The sequence below is a fragment of the Manacus vitellinus genome, unplaced genomic scaffold (assembly GCF_001715985.3).
Source record: "Manacus vitellinus isolate BGI_N305 unplaced genomic scaffold, ASM171598v3 scaffold_29_pilon, whole genome shotgun sequence".
Lineage (NCBI taxonomy): Eukaryota > Metazoa > Chordata > Aves > Passeriformes > Pipridae > Manacus > Manacus vitellinus.
In genome coordinates, this window is record NW_021940207.1 from 8,600,654 (window position 1) to 8,621,246 (window position 20,593).

General features: G+C 38.9%; 1 protein-coding gene across 1 annotated transcript; it reads left to right on the plus strand.

The window, feature by feature from the left end:
- Nucleotides 1-137: 137 nt before the first annotated feature.
- Nucleotides 138-20,592, plus strand: PCOLCE2 (procollagen C-endopeptidase enhancer 2). Its single transcript, XM_029960746.1, has 9 exons — nucleotides 138-244; nucleotides 810-918; nucleotides 8,259-8,514; nucleotides 9,155-9,279; nucleotides 12,253-12,389; nucleotides 14,152-14,306; nucleotides 16,588-16,671; nucleotides 18,654-18,821; nucleotides 20,073-20,592. The coding sequence occupies exons 1-9, from the start codon at nucleotides 138-140 to the stop codon at nucleotides 20,201-20,203; spliced, it is 1,272 nt and encodes a 423-aa protein (XP_029816606.1). The 3' UTR covers nucleotides 20,204-20,592.
- The last annotated feature ends 1 nt before the right edge of the window (nucleotide 20,593 follows it).

Here is a 20,593-nt window from a genome sequence, read left to right on the forward strand (position 1 = left end):
CCGCCGTGCGTCCTTGGGGTGTTTCCCTGCCCGTGAGCGCATCAGGGCAGGGGCTTTTCCCGTGGACCGGGGGCCGCTGCGAGCGCAGCGCCGTGCAGGGTGTGTGCAGCGTGTATAACACAGCGGCATAACGCGGTATGGCACCCCCGTGTCTAAAGCTCGGCAGGGCACTCGCTCACCCTCGTGTCCTCGGCAGGAAGGCTGTGGTTCCACACGGAGGTTTTCCCGGGCTCCTCGTATGTCCGTGCAGCGTGGCCGGAGCCGGCACCTGAGCTCACCTGAGCTGTGTCCTGAGCACAGACGGGCCGCGGGGATCGTGCACGGGGTGGATTGTGCTACTGGGGTACAGAAAACTACCGGAGAATTACTTGACTAAAACATCGAAATTCAAAGCATAGGAAGGAATGAAAAGTTATTTTTATTACTGTGCTACTTCAACTACTGTTATATGTATTGTAAAAAGTCATTACTAATGACTTTTTAATAACTATTTTTTCATTATAATAGCAATTTGCAATGATGTATCACACCCTGCTCTTATGAAGTAAAGAAGGAGAGAAGGATAACAGTCTGTGCAAATCCAGAATTAAGGCCCAAGGAGTTAATTTTTCCTACACTTAAGTTTGAGCGTTAAGTTGCACATTCTGTGTCAACAGTCAAATTATGTAAATCATGAAATATATGTTTAATGTTAGCAATATTTTTAAGTACTTAAATGTTTTTGAGACCGTTCATGCCTGTTGACTATTATACAAAAAAATAAATGAAATACATTTAAAAATTAAGACTATTTTTCCTATTGTTCTCAGGCCTACATTTACATGTGGAGGAGTTGTATCTGGAGAGTCAGGGTTTATTGGGAGTGAAGGATTTCCTGGAGTCTACCCTCCAAACAGCAAATGTACTTGGAAAATCACAGTAAGAATTTTTAATATCACAAAATCAGAGCTGAAGACAATGAAGAGCTATTTGTTGTTAATGCCAGTGTTTTATATGGGGTAACATGTGTGCAGTAATGAGAGCAGCTCAACTATCTGGAGCTTTTTAGGGTTGATGTAACATGATACTAGTGGCTGAAATAGAACGGGCCTTGCCTCATGTCAGAAGCAAATTTTCATTGACTTCCATAGATACATCTCTAATTGTTTTAAATTAACACACTTGCAAGCAAACATCTCCCCTTCCTGTCACTGCAGAAAGCAATAGTGAGTTCTATCGAAGTAAAGGTTTGGGGTGGAGGTAATGAAAACAAAAGTTTTCTTGACAAGAAGACATAGAAAAAGTTTCTGTCAAATCCAAAAAATTCAGGCAGGTTTGCTCATAGTGTGCTACTAGCAATGTTCTGCCAGCAGGACATCTGGAGTCTGTCATCCAGCAACCTGACAGTAATAGGGAAGTGCTGTTACGTTTATAAATGACCATGTGAAATGAAAGCATGTGGTGTGATGGATACTTTGATGCTGAAATGAGACTGCAGGGCAGAGACATCATATTCATGGACAACAGATACCATGAAACAAATAGGACTAAACATTCAGTGCTTGATGTCCTTATCCACAGACTCAGAGAAGGGATGTAAGTGAAAGATTACTTTTCCTCACATCTGCACAAATTAAACCATCTGAAACTGCCCACAAAATTTCCTCTCTGTTTTTCAGGCCCAGTTCACTAAGACCTCTTATGATATTCAGGCCTATAGAAAAATATAAGAAAGCATAAAAAAAAAAGTGTGACATGCTCACTAAAGACAACTTCAAAGACTGCATCACAGCCTAGGTGTTGGCAGGAGAATAGGATGTCACAGGATAATTGTTTCCTGCTACTATAGAGATGCTGACGCAAAGCAGGAGACATTGATCTGTTTACAGTGTTCAGTTTAAAATGACTCTCGTACCAAATGAGTGATGTAAATTGAATCATTTTATCTGAAGGATCCCAGTGAAGTTGCATAGTTGATTTCTGCACCTTTCTGTTGCATTATTACTGGGGCCAAGTTAGAGGTTACCTTTGATCTGTGACTGACTTCATCCAGAAGAGTATGATGTGAAACACAGGGTATGCTCATAAACCTGCTTCCTGCTGTGGAGGGGCTGAGGTGACAGCAATTAGCGTGGCCCACCTTACAGTCTGAAGAGCAGATGCAAATTGCATTTTGAATCATACACACGTGCCTTAAATGAAAGGGAAAAAATGTCCAAAGTTAGTTTACCCATATGACTCGATATTAGACCTTCAAAAGTCCAAAACTGATTCTGGAAGGAAATAATAATTTTGTTCATAACAGCATAAAGTTTTTACCATTCAAAAACTTAGATTACAAATGGAGGCAGCACTGAAGAAGCAATTATTGAAGCATGCCATGGATCTGCCTTTTATATTCCGGGGGTAGAGGGAGAAGAGAACAAATGATTGTACTTAAAAAGTCCATGCAGAGTGGCTTCGTTGCAGACTTCATGTGGCTGTTGTAAACAAGGTGCCAGCATCCAGGTTAGCCTGGACATGGTGAGGAGCATTACTACAAAGCTGTAGCAGAGCTATGTCTGCACTTGAGCTTTCTTGGGGCATCTGGCATTTCATGATCATCCTGATCCCAGTTTTCTGCTGTGCTGCCATTTACTCCCATTCTTTCACTTGCTTACTTGTCCTCTGTAACTCGTCCAAAGCCAGAGAAGGGCTGCACACCTGTAGTAGTCCAGGCTTGCTTGTGCCTTCACCTCATTTAACCCCTGTTAGACAATATCGTGCACTAAGCCAAGGTTGATTTCTTCCCCCATCAACTGTGTAGAACACCCTGTCTTCTAGTGTGCAGGAAGGATGTAGGGAAAGCAAGGACTACAAAACTTGCAAGATTAAGCCTGTACCCTTTTTAAAAAGAGGATGGTTTATCAAACTGAGGGAAAGTGTTACAGTCAAGGGGCTGCTTAGCCTGAATTTAAACAACCAAATCCTTTCATCAAATACTGCCGAGGCTCAGAATAGCTTGCAATAGCACCCAAGTAAGAGAGCCAGTTATACTGCCATGAAGAAATACTCTCCAGTTACTGTTAGGCTTCCACATTTAGCATCGTCTCAGAAAGTGACTGAGACTTTTTGCCTGTCCGTTTTAGCCGAGGGCTGTGAACACCCTCCTGAATTGCAGGATCTGACAAGTCTGCAAGGCTGAAAGAGACGTTGATTCACTTTGCATCTGGGTCACAAGAAGCATTAAGCTGTTGTTTTCTCAACTACAGGATCTCATCAGCTGCAGAAGAAATGCACAGAGAGGCAGAATGACAGCTAATTCATTCCTTAGAAGAAAATAGGTGTAGAAAATGTTATGAGTAATATAGATAAAGCAGTGTGGCATTCAGGTATCAGCTGAAATCTTTCCAACTGGTTTGCTAAAGCTAGAAGAGTCTCTCTAGCTCAATTATGGTTCTGTTATTTCAAGAGACTGGGACTTTTTCAGCTGGCTAAAGAAAACAGCTTCTCTATTCTAAGAGCTCTAAGAAGTGTTCAGCACATGCTTGTGGTTATATTACAACCTTGGCAGACTACCCAGCAGCTTTTAGCTGGCTTTGCTAAGAAGTCATTTGTACAGCTATTTCCTTTCTTATAGTAATGTATATAGCTTTATCTCAAATATGTCATATACATTTACTTTTAATACACTGTAATCCTTCTTGGCCATCACTTCACATAAATGTGTCACATAGTCCAAAAATCTGGACCGCTCTCCTGTGTTTTTCTGGCAGACTGCTTAGTTCCCATAAAACTCCAACAACTTCATGTGCAACAATAATACTGAAAACTGTCAGAGTTATGTAAGGTTATGTTTTTATAGGTTCAGGAGCTGTGTTCCAGCAGGTTTGCTGACAATAAGCAAGGTTTGAAAAATTTACTTATCATGGAAGTTGGGAATCTGCCCTGAGGGAGCGAAATATTTTAAATAATTTTTTCTATGTTTTAAGCATTCATTTGCCCATATCATTGTAAAACTGCCCTCCCAGTGGAGAACAGATCTTTACACATGATTGTATTGCCAAAAGAAAGAGATGAACAGAATCTAGTGTCTGTCAGGAAGAGTAAGCTAATACAATTTTTTTAAAATTGCAGCTAGAGTATAAGCCACTAGGCAGGAATTGTGGTTCTCCCCAGGATGTAACTCCAAATAATTTCCACATTCATTCTCAGTGGGGAGAAATAATACATTTGGTGTGCAGGTAGCTGATGTATTTTTCAACTCTACCTAGGACTGCTATGGCAAAACATTTGGTATTGAACATGTATCAAAATATATTAAACCCATATACAGCACAGGTTTAAAAATTAGGCAAAATATATTTACAAAAGTTGGCATTTAAGAGTTTTTCCCCACCAAAAGATTATTTTTAAAGTAAATAATCTAAACCAAGTAATTTTGATGAAGAGGGCTTTGTGTTCAGAAAAACAGCTTCACTACTTTAAATGTAATTAAACTTCGATTAACATTATATGAAATACCTGCAATGAATGATAACCAAAGACACTCTAGCAACGTCAGTTTGAGGGGGGTTGTATATATGAAATAATCATGCCCTTTTGAAGAAGTTAGTAATCTACACAGGTGATTTTAGGGAATTATGCTCTAGAAAAACTCCCTCTAAAAGTCACTTAGCTTTCAATAGGAGTAAGGCATCCTTCACATGAGTTTAACATCGTAATTTTTGATGCTAAAGAAGTTCATAGAGTTAAAATAAGAAGGGAAGCAGAGAGTGAATATGTGCCAGGGGAGGCAGAAGCTAAAGTGCCTCTATTGTTCAAAGATACCAGCTGGATGGATAAAACAAAAATAAGGCACACCCTGCAGAGGAAGCATCACATCATTCTTCCTTTGACTTCTCCCTCTTTCCCCCCCCCCTTTCTTTTAAGAGCTGGAATTCCTTCCAGTTCTTCCTCTGAGGTATCCCATCATCTTACTGCATCAGGCTCGGGTGGCTCAAAGTAAACAATACTGAGTCACGCTGGCCTTTGCTTTCTCCCCTCTGTTTCTCATGGAACAATATTTTAAATGTCCTAGGATAAACACTGGCAGATTTTAGCACATTACTTTTCAACATCTAAAAAAGCAAATGGTAGAAATGAAAGAAAAGTACTGTTTTGCAAAGACGCCTGTGTTTAGAGTGAGATTTCTCAGGAGTAGCTGCAGACTGGAGTGGCTGCTGCCAGAACATGGAACCACCATCCTCTGCACTCCTGATTGTCATCCAGTCAGACCACAGAATTTTAACTGATTTACCATACTGGAACAAATTTGTTATTTTTGTGAATGACAACTATTATTTTAATAAGCAGGTACATTATTTTATAAAGTAATGGCTGTAAGCAGTGACTGTGATTAAGGGCCCCACCCATTTCTCTAAATTACTTACCTCCCCAAATTCAGTTAAACATGACAAGGATTATTCTAACAATTAAAACCTGGAGTAGGCTCCTTGTTAAACATTCATGATCATGTGGCTGAGTTTTTCCTACACTTCTTTTTACAAACTGCCGTGAAACAAAACTTAGAAAGTCAGTACATCTGTGGGAAACAGTCTTGACCAAGTTCAAATAGACTGAACTAACAGAAGCTACAGAGATTAAAAACTGTAATGAAATATAATTAGATAGTGTATGTTGTGTAGTAAAGCATAGCCAGTAGTGGAGGGAGGAGAAGGAAGCACACAACCCTGCACAGAATTACTTGTACCACGAAACAGAAAACCTAAGGCTTGAGTGAACAGCTGACTGGCAGTTTGGAGTTGGCAGCTTTGCCAGCCCCCTCTCCCTCCTGGGCAGGGTCAATCCCATGTCCTGGTTCCCTCTGTCCCACTTGGGGCAGCATGAGGAGGTGGAATACCCAGGGGTAGGACTGAGTGCCTCAAGGCTGCTGAGAGCTGAGGAGCACTGGGACAAAGCTGTCAGTGAGCACCATCAGCATTACTGAGGGGGAACCTCTTGGCTAAATCTGAGTGTGTTTCTACAAGGACAGCAAAAAGACCTTTTCTTACCCCAGAACCAGCCACCTCTCACATTTCCACTTCCTTCTTCAAACACTGGGAGGGAGCAGGTATATTCAAAGAAGCAATTCAAGCTGAGAAAGTAGGGGAAAATCTCTTTAGATAAAACTGTTTAATCTAATATGCCAGAGCAACTTCTGCTCAACTTCCAGAAACAGGAAGGAAAAGGGGAAATCTCTTAAAGATGGGTAACTCGTAGCCAAAGCTGCAAGACACTGTAATGGAAAATGCTGGACAATCTCAACTGTAGGCATAACAGCTCAATCTGGTTTAGAACATGATAACCTTTAAAGGTCACCTCTTTTGCATCCTGTATGACCTTATGAATAATGAGTGTTCCACTCCAAAAGAGCATATGTTATTTTACATACAAACTGCTGGAAAAAAGGCTGCTGTAACTGAACTACCTAAATCTGACTTTATCTGACTAACTTTACAGTCAGCATTTCTGAACTGATTTGTACAGTCACACATAGTTCATAGTATAACCATAAATAATATTCAGGTCTTCCGACAGGAATACCAAATTCACTGTAGCTCATTTTCTGTTAAACTGACCATGCCTTAATGCTCCTTATTGATTCAGACCAGACAAGTGAATGCAATGATAAGAGGTTTGGTTATGAGAGCAATGATTCAAGGAGTAGATTCAAGACGAGGGGAGTTCTGTGGTTTTGATGTAGTAATAGTGATGTACGTCAGCACAGGGGAACTGAATTTTTGGGAGAACTTTGAGCTTAAAGGAAAACACTCTGAAACCAGCCACAGGAACTGCAGTGGGGCTGGTCAGCCAGTGTGCAAGTGGGCCCCAGGCAGCTGAGAACAGCTCAAGCAAAAGTCTGTCCTGCTGCAGGATCAGTATCAGCACTGGATGTAAAAGCAGCTGCATGAATGAGTCACCTTAACATATCTACAGCACATTTTTCACTACATCTAGAGCTGCTGCCTGTATCACTATCTGCTGTGGGTTACGTGGTCACTTCCATCTACAGCAATTCCATCTACACCTGACCTGACAAGTAATTTTTAACTGTTGAGACTCATGATATTAAAACGCTGTTTGACAACTTCATATAAGAACAATTTAGTTGTAGTTTATCTCAAAGTGGTGTTTTAAAATGAGTCACTGTTAAGGAATGAAAAAAATTCATGAACTCTTAAATAACATGGCTTAAATATGAACTTACTGCAGATACATTAAGTGTGTTTAAAGCAGAAAATTATAGTAGTGTCTCAGTAAAGCAGAACAGCTGCAATTATTTTAATAGCTAACCACTCTACCAGGCTATGGATTGAATGCAGATAATTACACTTGCCTGTCTAAGGTCCCTCTATACTGTAAAATACTGTTTCCTTTTTTCCTGTCCTGTTACACAGCATTAAGTGCTTTGTTAGAATAATTTTCACTTCTTAGTATGCTGCTTTTTCTCTGAAAAGCTTGCAACTCTATCCCTGGAAATGTTCTCCTCCTTGTAAACTATTATGCTGTCTTAATTTACATCTTTCTGAGTGCTCTTGCCTCTTTTGCAATGTCCACAGATGCAGACATGTAAGAAGATTTGCCCTGCCTTATGTTTCTTCAGATGTTCCAGAAAACAAAACTCTCTTGTTCTTTTGAATTCTCTGTTAATAGTTTTACATAGTCTTTCCAAATATAATTTTTTCACTGCAGCCACTCCAATGACTAAATATTAGGGTTGTACAGTGTTAGCCATAAAGTTTCTAATTTTATTTACAAATGTGTGTGTCAATAAATTAAAAAAAAAAAATCCTTCAAACTGTGAAACTTGGTAACACAATCAGAAAGAGAGGCCATTTCAAAATGGTAAATTGCTTGTTCCATTTTTTTTTCATGTTAATCTCATCCTCACCTTGCTTGGTGACAGGGAGCTGCAGGGCTGATTCTGTACTTCAGCAGAAAATAAGAGAAACACACCAAGCTGAACTGGGCAGTGATGGTTTGTAATTAACTGCATGAGCCTGACTAGAGGATACTGCAGATCAGAAATAAGATGATGGCAAGAGATGGCTAGAGCTTTATATTTATGATTGGTCCAAATTACTCTAAAAACTGCTTTGCCTGGAGTATAATTGACAAAAAGAGCTTCCTGGCAAGAAGTGAAGGGTATGAAAACACTTAGGCAAACAGTGGGATCTGATAGATATGTGGTATCAGTCTCATCTCAAGATGCACCTCTCCCTCCCTCTCACTTTCTCTCTCTCTGTGTCTCTCTGCAGGTCCCAGAGGGAAAAGTGGTGGTTCTTTCTTTTCGATATTTAGACCTGGAAAGCGACACCCTGTGCCGCTATGATTTTGTGGATATATACAACGGCCATGCCAATGGACAGCGCATCGGCAGGTTCTGTGGCACTGTCAAACCAGGTGCCCTCGTATCCAACAGCAATAAAATGTTGGTGCAGATGACTTCAGATGCCAATACTGCTGGAAGTGGATTCATTGCGAAGTTTTCTGCAGCAGAACCACATGAAAGAGGTAATTAACTATTATGTACATGCTGTATAACTGTGCAGCGCTATGGAGAGCCACATTAATGCTTAACAAGATGTGATGGCAGAGGTATTAGGGATTGTGCTGCTCAACATATTCATGCATTATCTTGCTTAGCAAATAGCAAAGTATAGCTGTTTACCTATCTTAGTTAATCAAAGCAGTAAAGAGAAGGACTGACTACTGTAGGAGTAGTGGAAGAACTGAGCCTAGTAGTAAAATGGTAATAGCTCATCAATAACTGAGGGGAGACCTCACTGCAGTTACAACATCCTTGTGAGGGGAAGAGGAAGGGCAGATACTGATCTCTTCTCTGTGGTGACCAGTGACAGGACCTGAGGGAATGTGTCAGGAGAGGTTTAGGTTGGATATTAGAAAGAAGTTCTTCATCCAGAGGGTGGTTGGGCACTGAACAGGCTCCCCAGGGCAGTGGTGCCCCTAATTCAGTATGTTTTCCCAGAGGTGCCACCAGCTGAGCTGAAGGGCTCAGCCATGTCCTGTGGTGGGGCCATGGCAGAAGCAGCCAGAACCACCCATCTCCCCCGAGCCCTGCAGCAGCACAAGGGCGTTCCCCGGGCTGTGGCTCCCCCGTTGGGCTCTGCTCAGCTCGGTGTGTGTGTTGCAGGGGACCAGTACTGTGGGGGACGACTGGAGAAGCCGTCAGGGTCCTTCCAAACGCCCAACTGGCCGGAGCGAGACTACCCCGCGGGAGTGACCTGCTCCTGGCACATCGTCGCCCCCAAGAACCAGGTAAGGCTCAGCTTCCATGGCCTGCAAGGACTCCCATCCCAGCAGCAGCAGGCTCAGGGACACGCTGCCTGCGCTGCCCTGAGCCATGAAATGGCATCTGGCTGCAGCCTCGGGGCGGGTCCGTGCAGCGAGTGCAGGCACAGCTACGCTCCAGAGATCCTCGCCTGTCTCACTCCAGTAACTCCTGTGCTCCCTCAGCACTGAACATCCTCTGCCCTGCACTGATACACTCCCCTAAATCAACACTATTAAAGCATCTGTGACTGGTGAGGCTTTTACACCAGGGTTTTTTTAAAGATAATTTTGTTAATTCACAAAGCTTTATGCAAATTAAGTTAGGGCAGGTGATCATCTCAGCACCAAACATGATGATGACCAATGCTACGTTTAAACAATGTTTGAGCATTTCTGGCATTGCTGCAGTTTGTTATTGAGGTTCCCAGGCAGAGCTGATTGAATTTACTAAAAGCAGAAATTATGTTACTCTGCTTACACCACAGGGAATACATTTGGCTGTGTCCTGGACAGAGATTTTCAATGTACATTTCATAAAGTTTGTTTTATTTCCTATGTTGAAGGCTCCATCTTATAACATGCTTGATTAGCCAGATGCCATGAGAGCATATGTTACCACTTCATTAAGATGTGAAAAGATGTGACAGCAGACAGAGAGGGCTCGTGTGCCACACATGGCAAACACAAGTGTGTTCCCTGTGCTATAGGGCTAATCTCAATCCACATTTTCTGGTTGCTGCTGAGCCATCTGCTTTGTACCTTGGCAGGAGGTCTAGAATGACTGAATGTTTGGTAGGTGGCTTTTCTTGCCACAGCCAGCTTTTTAAATTCATTTACATGTACAGATGACTTTTCTCTTCATCTTCCACTCATGACTGTAATCCTCAAAATAAAAAAAGCTGCCCCAGATAAATATATTCTTCTGATCTTTCATACTTTTCCATTTCTCAAGATAGTTTCTCCCTTGAACTGAAGCAGTATTTCAGCTTAGTCTTTCCTGTACTCCTCTTTAATCCACATTCCTTGTTTGCTAGATACAGGTCATGTAACAATCCTATAGATAGGCAGTTATTTTTAAAACTTTATCTGTAAACTGCAGATTACTTTGGTTCTTTCCAAATGTCTCTAGATAAGCCTAAGAACTTCTACTAAGCTCATAGAGAAGATTTAAGAAAGGCTATATAAGCGTAAAAATATATGCATTATATCCCGTGTCTTTTGATGATCCTGTTCTGTAAATCTACCTGTTTCCAAATATATATTAGTCATGTACTGCAGCAGTGGTTGGTTGCATGCAAATAAGGCAGAATTTTGACAGTGACAAAAGCAATTTTTGAGGAAGTAGTGAATAAGCATCTCTCTTCAAGTGCACATAAAAAGCTCCTCAGTCTTCCCTTTGTCGAAGTTTAGGTGTTGTTGTCTCCATTTCATAAGCTCGTGAGCAATAAAACAAGGTTCTCTTGCTTCTTCAAATACAAACCAATAATTTATATATTATAGAAGATGGAGGAGCTTCTCCTGATCATGAAGAGCTTCTATTCTATCATGAAATAGTAATTAGTGCAGAGTGCACTTATGAACAATAGTGAATTAGATATTATGCTGTTTTGCCTGCTGTGGAAGAATTTAGCATTTCTATTCCCAGTTGCATTGCTTCTTTCTATACCATCTTTTTTAATCACCAGAATATTATTCATATGGGTACTTCCATTTAAAGGGCATTTTTTCATCATGATGCTGAGGGTTTTGAAACAAGCCTGTTAGTCATCTCTGAAACCAAGTCCCCAAGGCTAGTCAGACTTTATGGGAAGGAAAATTATGCCTTAAACATCTGAATAGTGCAAAAGCATATTCAAGCAAAACTAAGACATTAGGTGATAACAGGCTACCATTACAATGAATATAGAACAAGATAATTTTTACTATGTTATTAAATCAAATCAAGTGTATGCCATGTACAAATTACTCGTTTTTATTTGTACAGTCTTAGAAATTTTAATATCATCTTTGTTTGAGACAGACCTTTAAAAAGAAATCCTGCATATTTACAATCAACACAATTCAGTGTTGTCATTCAAGCCTCATTTGTGCTATTTATGGGAAGATGTTTTAAATACTGTTGTGCTTCATATAAAGAAGCAACCTAAATGCATATATTACCTCTGTTTCCATGGAGCAGTTAAGTTGTGTTTCCCTTCCTTGCTACACATAACTGACAGAGTCATTCTGCAGGGCTTCATTTCACAGTAGTAGATTCAATTTCTGTTTCCTTGTCCATTGTTTTTCTTCCTTAAGTAAAAAATTCAATACAAACAAGTCATTGGAGATAATAACATCAGCACTGGAAATACCAGAGTTACACTAGTTCTCATTTATGACTTGTAAAGCCTCAACATTTATGGAAATCTGACATGGAGACACAATTCTTTTAACTACTTTCTTTCTCATGGTTTTAGTCTTACTATTTGTTAATTTTATTTCTATCAATATTTTAATTTCTAACTTTTTTAATTCTGCACCAAATGTACACAGCATTGGCAACCAGTGATTCAAACCCTGCTGTTAAAGAAGTCAGTGAAATGGCTCTACCAACTTTGCCTTTGCTTTTTCTTTAGCATATCTTGAGTGATGAAATTACATCCCTTTTCTGTGGTTTATACTTGTACAGTTATTTTAAAAGCAACGTAACACCTACCACCTACTATCCTGTTATCATTCACTCATAAAAATAACTTTATCAGAAGTTACTTGCATACATTTGAGAAGAAAATATTTTACAGAATAGTAGAGCCATGTGCTGAACTATTTGTTGGAGAGGTCATGTGGATCAAAATACTTTACAATTAAGTGCATTAAGGACTTTCCCTTATGGAAAGAAAAATCAAATAGTACTTCACATGAAGATGTCACTTACTAAAAGAAGCACCAATAAATGAGTTATTCACATTTTCCTTGTAGGTAATAGAGTTAAAGTTTGAGAAGTTTGATGTGGAAAGAGACAACTACTGCAGATATGACTACGTAGCAGTGTTTAATGGTGGGGAGATCAACGATGCCAAAAGGATTGGGAAGTACTGCGGAGACAGTCCCCCAGCGTGAGTAACTGCCTTGAATTATGAACTTCACCACCACTGTGTCATAACACAGTACTACAGTCACTATTCATAACTGTAGTTACAGTTTTGTACTAGGCTTCTGAAAGATTTTTATTATTTTTTAAATTAAACAACATTTTCTGCCTCCAGTTGAACTTCTAGGAGTTGCTTAGTATCTTCTCTCTCTCTAGGTTTTCTCTTTTCTCTCTCTGTGACTAGCCCTGGCTCCAACCCGTGTTCTCTCCTGTCCCACAGCCCTCATTAGACCACTGTCTAATAACACCAGTACTAATCCTAATGCTATTCATATTGGTATAGTACCAATACTAATGGTAGCTGAACATTAACATCACTTCATATAGGTTTTGATTATAGATACTGAAGTACAAGGATCCAGCTGAGCTCTCTGGCTCCTTGGCTCCTTACTTTATCTGACTTATTTCTCTCTCAGCCACTTTTTAAAAAGACAAGATACACAGACTGGGTCAGATTTTTCAGATTTGGCCTTGTAGTTGTGGTGTTCAGGAAGCAGAACAAAGCTCCTGGGCAGCTGATAATCAGTGCCCTCCTGCGTCCCCAGCCTGTGCCAATGCTGCAGCAAGGAAAGAGTGATCTGTGCAACTGCCTTGGCAGCTGGAAATCCAGAGAATCCCAGATAGCCAGGCACTTACTGTTTGTGTCACTTGGCCATCAGAGTAAACTGATTTGGGAAAATCTGCCAGAAAAATGGGAGATGATGACAACATTTTACTTCAAAGGCCTGATTAAGTGTTTTGAAGAAGTCCTGCTCATGAACTTAGACTTGCTGGGAAGTAATAACACAAGTCATTTTAGTAAAACTACAACTTAAAATCACTTCCTATTTTTTTCTCTCCTCACCAAGATTCTTTTGCCTCTATATTTATTTTTCCTTCTCTTTCCAAAAACTGGCTGTGCTTGAAAAATTTGTGTTACTAATTATTAATGAATATTGACATAAGGTCTGTGGAATGAGAGAAGTGCTGCTTTGGCTAGACTTGCATTCCATATCATTTTCCCATACACTAGTTTTGAGTGAAGTCCTATTGCACTACCTCCACACCCAGAGGCAGTCATAGTGTCACAAAAGGTACTGTGCAGTTGTGAATCGAAGGTTAATACACTGAGCAGTGCTTGTCCATGACATTTCAGATCCTAAGAAAGTAACTCCATTAGCTCTTCAAGGCCTTGGTCATGAATATCCAATAATTGACAAGAAGTAAGCCCACAGAAATAACAACCCAAAACATTTTATTTTTGGTGGTTTTGTTGAAGAGTTACAGAACCCAAAATTGAAAAAATTTTCCTATGTCCTTCCAAATGTGTAACATGTTTTTCATTAAACAACAACAAATTTTAAAAACCCCATTTACTTACCTCCCCTACGTACTGAGGACTTCTTCAATGTATTTTCCCACTGTGTCAGTCTGGCCCCTTCCACTCCATGTAAGTGAGGTCTGCAATGAATTCACACAGAAGAATTTAAGGATACCTGTATTGGCATAACCTTCAGGAATCAGAGTTTTAGGTGATTCATCAAAACGAGTTTCATCCTCACAGACACCAGTGTGTGACACACCTGCAAAGAACCACGTACTTTTCAGTATTAGTTTGGAGGCAGCCACTGCATTCAGACCAGTAATTAAAGAGAAGCACTCTCTTTTTTCTTAAAGAAGGCTATTAATGCTTTTTGGCTTTGACATTCAAAATAATGGAAATATTTTATTTTGTTTTTCTATTTCAGGCCTATTCTGTCTGAGAGAAATGAGTTGCTCATTCAGTTTTTGTCTGATTTAAGCTTAACAGCTGATGGTTTTATTTGCCATTATAAATTTAGACCAAAAAAGTTACCCACAACTACAGTTCCACCTACGACCACAACAGTCCCTGCTACCTCAAGTAAGTTTTACTGACTTTATATAATTTCTTAGAAAAATTAATTATTCCAGGACAAGGAGAGGGTTATAGAACTATGTAATAGAAGGTATATTAAAAATTAAAGTTTTATGGTTTGTTAGTATTTCAAACCTTGAGGGAATTAATTAAAATTAATAGACTCAAGAGAGTACCTTAACATACTCATGGGAGAATCTACTTAACGTTTTTAAAAGGAAATCCATCCAGGCAAGAGTTAAGTGTAATGGTATCTCATTCCACCTGAGAGAATCTTCCTGTCTCTTCTAAATTTGGGACAGTTAACTAGAAGAATGGATGAGCAAATTTCTTTTGTATAAGAAGTTCTAACTATTTCAAGAAATAGTTTTATTTAAAGGAACTCTTTCTTCTATAGAAGTTGATTTGTAAAAATCTTACTGTATTTTTCTTCATATAGTTATTAACATCAAGCAAAACTGGTATGGTATGGAAGCCACCTGAGCCCTCTTCATATTCTGCCAACACCCTGTCAATGTGACACTCTCCTAGAATTATTTTTATTTTAAAAAATTCTGGGATTGGAACTTATAAAGAAATATGTCACACTAAAAATAAGTTTCCTTTTATATTTTAGACTAGACAGCATATATGAAAGATCAGAGGAGGGTTTTTTTGAAGGTATTGCCAAAACTAGCTCATTACTGAGATACTGAAGGGATAAATTCTTAGAATTTCTATAACCTGAATGTGAGAGATTCAAGAAAGTTATAGCAGAAAACCAAATTATTTATGATGTTTTTGCAAGACATAACCTGATTTGTACTTAAAATGCATCCATCAAAAGTGAGGACAGCAGGAAACCAAGAAGCTGTGGTGTTTAAATAGTGCTAACGAAAGGTATTTAAAATAGATGAAAATAAACATTATAAAAATGAAATTATAATGACCTGTAAATCATTCTGATGTGACTGCTGCTCTGACAATAAATAATTCAGCTCTTCTTCACTATAAAGCACTTTTTAATGCAGTTGTTAGTTCAAACACCTGGTCTCAAGTAACTCAGGCTGTCAGTTCTCCCTCGTGCTGTGTTCAGGGTTTGCCATCATTTCGCTCTCTGAGCTGCTCCTGGCTGAAGGGAACAGAGGTGAGCTTTACCAATTAACTCCAAATCATTTTTATGACAACATCAGTGTTGGAAAATAAAAACATGCAGACTCATCTGAGAGAGGACAACAGAGGGAATGTTTCAGAAGCACTTGTCAGGCAGACAGAAGCAAGAAGTCCTTTCACTGTCTGATCAGTTATGCATGATGTAGGCATTTCTGAGCTTAAAAACAAACCAAAGCAAACCAAACCTCTACAGTTTAGTTAGATTTCAGAGCAATCATTTGCATTCAGAAGTGTCCAGTTCAAATAGATTTAACTTATTATCTTGCAAATCAGCTCTGTTCAAACTTGCACAGAACTCCAGGCATGAATAAAATATTAAACTTAAGTAGGTGCTTTAAAGAATTGCCTCAGTCTCCATCTTACATAAAAATATTAGTACCTGAAGAAGTAAATGCTATAAATACATTTTCTAAATCTATCTGTCTCACCTCCATCCAATAATTATGATGCCACTGACCAATTCCAAACAAATTTGAAAAGGACATAAAAACCTGAAAGTACTGCATCCCAACATGTTATGTAGAAAGGGTCAGCTGAGTAAAGTACAGAGACCATTAATATCCACCCAAGTAGGAGAAGGATGTTGTTTATAAACAAAGCATTCCATTTCAGAAAGGAAACGTCAATCCCTAATGTTAAATACATACTTCAAACGTGTTTCAAATTGTCATGAATAAAAACCATGCAGTACTGCATGTCAAGAAGCTATGTAAAAAATTCTGAAAAAAAAAAGAAAAGTCAGGAATTTGAACTCTGATCCCTTCCATCACAGTACAGTAATTTCCAATAAAAGCCACCCCCTCCCTCAGAAGCATTACTGTAATATCATGTTATGATATTTTAAGTGTACTACTAGGGCTGTGTGGCAACAGCACTTGGTTACATATTTAAGATCCCACTGTGATCATGTGTAAGTTTTCTGTAACACCCCATTCTATCAGGTCACTAGAACAGACACAGCTGAGACACCTGAAAAGATGATCATTGGAGGTGATGGCAGAGAAAAGGAATATTGTTACTGTGGTGTTCATGTACACATCAGGATTATTCATCTTTCTTCTCTTTTTTTTTAAACATACTGCTTTGCACTTGTACCAAATACTTCAATTTCAATTTACTTCTTCTCTTCAAAAAGTTGCGAAACCTACAGTTGCCCTGTGCCAGCAAAAGTGTAAAAGGAGTGGGACTCTGGAAAGCAATTATTGTTCAAGCAACTTTGGTAAGGAAGTTTCTTTTTAACTATTCACTCAGCACTGTGTTTTTAGACTCAAGGGAGTTTTACCAGATGTAGTTCTGAGTTATCATTAATATAATAGGCTATATTTTTACACCACCTTATGTGTACCTGACATTAGGATCTGGTGTTTCACTCAATACATTCTTGGAGATATTTTGAAATAGGCACTGCACAGATGTCTGAGACAAACACACTTTCTCAATCTGAAAAGACAACCACAGGGAAGTGTGGATTCAGTTACTGTATTGTCAGCTCATGTGTCCATAACCAGCCCATATACATTATGCTGCACCTGCTGACTGTGCCACAATTCACTGTATACACTTCCAAAGTATTTTTAAAAGAAGTCATGGAAGCTGACATGCACTGCTGTATGTACAGACACAAGGCACTCAGGAAAAGCAGTGTCTGCTGTGCATTAGGATGGCATTGTCACTGCTGGGCTGCTCAGTTATGTATCAGGGTATTTTCCCTTATTAATACTGGAAACTTTTTTTAATCCCCTATAAATTCCCTTACAATTTGATGGGAAAACTTCCCCCGCCCCCTTTGTTTTATTCACTTTAACCAGATTCTTCTGACTTATATTGCTAACCCCATCAGATTTGAGGAAATCTGGTTGAGGAGTGTGAGGGCAGCTTTGCCTGATGCTGCCAGAGCAGCAGTGGAGGGCTGGAGCTGTTCCCTGAGGCAGGATGGAGTCAGGGGACCCCTTACCACCCCTGACCACCAGCCTGTTTTGCCACCAGTACAGGCTGGTCCAAGACGAAAAGAAGCAGGTAGGAAAAAAATCCCAAACCAGAAATGGTCTCCTCTTACTGACCACACCTCCCTTGTGGCTGATGGTAAATGACACTATAAAAAACTTGGTTTTTTCCTCTACCATCAGGGTAATAAATCACATTCTCCTGTCTCACCTCTTATCAAATACTTGACATTTTTCAGTCTTTTCCATGGCAGGACTGAGAGTAAAGATATTTGATATGCTACTGTGAATGTAAGCATATCCTAAGGTAAGAATAGGAAGTCTGCTGTTCGTAGATTACGATTCATTCTGAGTTTATTTGCTGACTTTCTGAATTTAGAAAATAAGAGCATTTCCTTCATCATGCATTTCACTTTTATTGTTTCTAGAAATATAGCTGCAATACCCAGCATTTCAACATCCACGGGTCTCTTTTTGACTGAACTTGAGCACTCCTATTTAATTAAAAGCTCTGCATTAAAGAAAGATAATGTGCAAATTTACAAACACAAAATGTGGATTATGCAGTTTTGTAAATAAATCTGGCTATACATACTTGATTACTGAAGATCTAATTGATACCAGGATAGAATATCTGATTTACAAAAGGTGACCTGAGAAGAAAACAAATAGATAATACCAGTTACCATTTCCTTCTAATAAACAAAGATGGTTTAAGAGTTAATCTGGTCATCCCACGGAAAAGAAAGTATCTTTATTTTCATACTGAGAAGTCTTTGGGAGATATGATGTCTAATCTGTAATCTACATTTAGCTGAAGTTGACAAATTTATATCAGCATCAGGCCTCAGACAGATGAAAATCTAGTTCCTAAGGCATGAACTATTCCCTGCTACTCATTTGGGAGTGTCAGAGAGCTGGCAATTCAGCTTCTGCCTAGAACACTTTCAATTCAACTTCTCCATGTTTTAAAATTCATCATTAAAGGAGGATAAAGTCCTACTGTTTAACTGAAATTATCAAACCCAAGAACTGGGCTTGCAAGAGACTGGCACATTTTACAACAATTTTATATTTGGTGCCACCAAAATTTGACAGTAGTGGTTTATTTATTACAGCTGATATGAATGTTTTTAGTACCTGTTGCCAGTATTATTTCCTTATTAGGGACTAATACATTTACTAAGTTTTATGATGCCACAAAATTTAATGTCTAAAATATAAATGTATCACATGTATCAAACATCTTTTTTCCTAGTCATAACTGGAACTGTAATCACAACGATAACCCGGGCTGGCAGCCTGCATGCAACAATAGCCATCATTAATGTCTATAAGGAGGGGAATTTAGCAATTCAACAAGCTGGCAAGAGTATGAGTGCCAAGATTCTTGTTGTATGTAAGCAGTGTCCTCTCATCAGGAGAGGTAAGTACATTACAGTAACTGCTTTGTGTCTTTATAATAAAGACAGCAATTTTGAAAACTACTTTTTGAAATATGGCCACAAAAATTAGTAAAATTACAGTAATTGTTTCTATAATCAGTAAAATAATCAATTTAAGCTAAAAATAACCAGTAATCCAGGTTTCTGCTGCATTTTTCAGTTTTACTTAAAAAGGATCAGGCTTACTTAGATCAAAGGAGTTCGAAAAACCTTTTTTTTCTTTAAAAGCCATGTTATACAAGGTAAAATATGATTTGGTTCTCTCAAATGAAGCTCAAATAGATTTTGTTTTTACATAAATGGAACCATAGCAAGAAACATTCAAAATAATTTATTAAGCATTAAAAAACCCCTGGTAGTGTTCCAGATAGTACTGTTGTTTAAGCATATTAATTCAAGATGGGCAGTAACAAAGTGAAAAATCACGATCAGAAACTAGCTTTTGCCTGTAGTTATCTGGCAACTAGACACTGGGAGACATAATAATGTCCTGGGTGGAACCAACTGTCTCCTTTTACACAGACTGCTGGCTCCAAACCACACACTTGTGTTTCTCATCCTAAATATCTATGAATTATTTAATGGCCTTTACTTAATATCTAAACTTCCCTGTTTATATCCCTATGACACAAATCCTTCTAGCCTAAGGCCTTGCAAACCCCTAACTCTTCTGAGCCATAAAAATATGCAAATCCACTTGATTCCTCCAAAGCCAGGTTCTGTCACACATTGAGTCCACCTTGCTTGCCTGACTGCCTCTCTATGTATCTAGAAAATGTTTCTGTCTTTGGGGAGGAAAAGGGAATGCAAAGATTTAAGTGCACTATCTCTTATGGCCACTAACATACAATCTGAGCAAGTGTGCAAATATTGAAAGGAATGAGACACATTCCACTCTGGGTGTTGGTGCCTAAATTATCCAGCATTTATGCTGCACTTCTGATGCCTTTCAGACTCTTTGACAGTCTACATTTAATGACTATCCCCTATATATTTAATGATTGTTGTATATTAGTTAGCAGTGTATCTACTTGATTTGTGCCTAACTGTACTTTATGGCATAACAAGCATGGCAAGGATGGGTAAGGAAGTATTTGCTTTAGGTAGAAGGAAAAATATGAGAAGGCATTGAAAAAAACCAATGCAAATGAACAGAGATCACAGGTAAGGAATTGTACTTACCAAGTGACATCCCAGATTTCTGTCTTGTAATCTCATTCTGTCCTTTGTAGGTTTAAACTACATCATCATGGGCCAAGTAGAAGAAGATGGTAGAGGCAAAGTCTTTCCCAACAGCTTTGTCATGAGTTTTAAGGCTAAGAACTCAAAGATCCTAAATGCCTTGAAAAACAAAACGTGTTAAAACTGAACTCTACAGCTGCATTCTCTCATCTGTCTTGAAAAATAATTTTCACTTAGTGTAAGTCATGAAAATGCAACTGACTGTCAACAGTAAGACCACGCTGACCCTTCCTTCCCTCCCATCCACCCAAGCACAGCTGGCACAAAGTGAAATCCATTACAGGTACAGGACGAGAACAGATCCTCCTGAGTCTTAATGCTGAAGATTTGCAGCATAGCCATCTGATCTCAAACATACAAATTCCAGTTACTTGGAAGATGTTAATTTATAATTGTCCAATTTTTTTAAGGAGTTGTGTATGTAAAATAAAAATTCTAAGTGCAATATTTATAGCAACTGATTTTAACTTCGCTTTTTCTCTAAAGGTTTTTTATTACATGGATTTCTGCA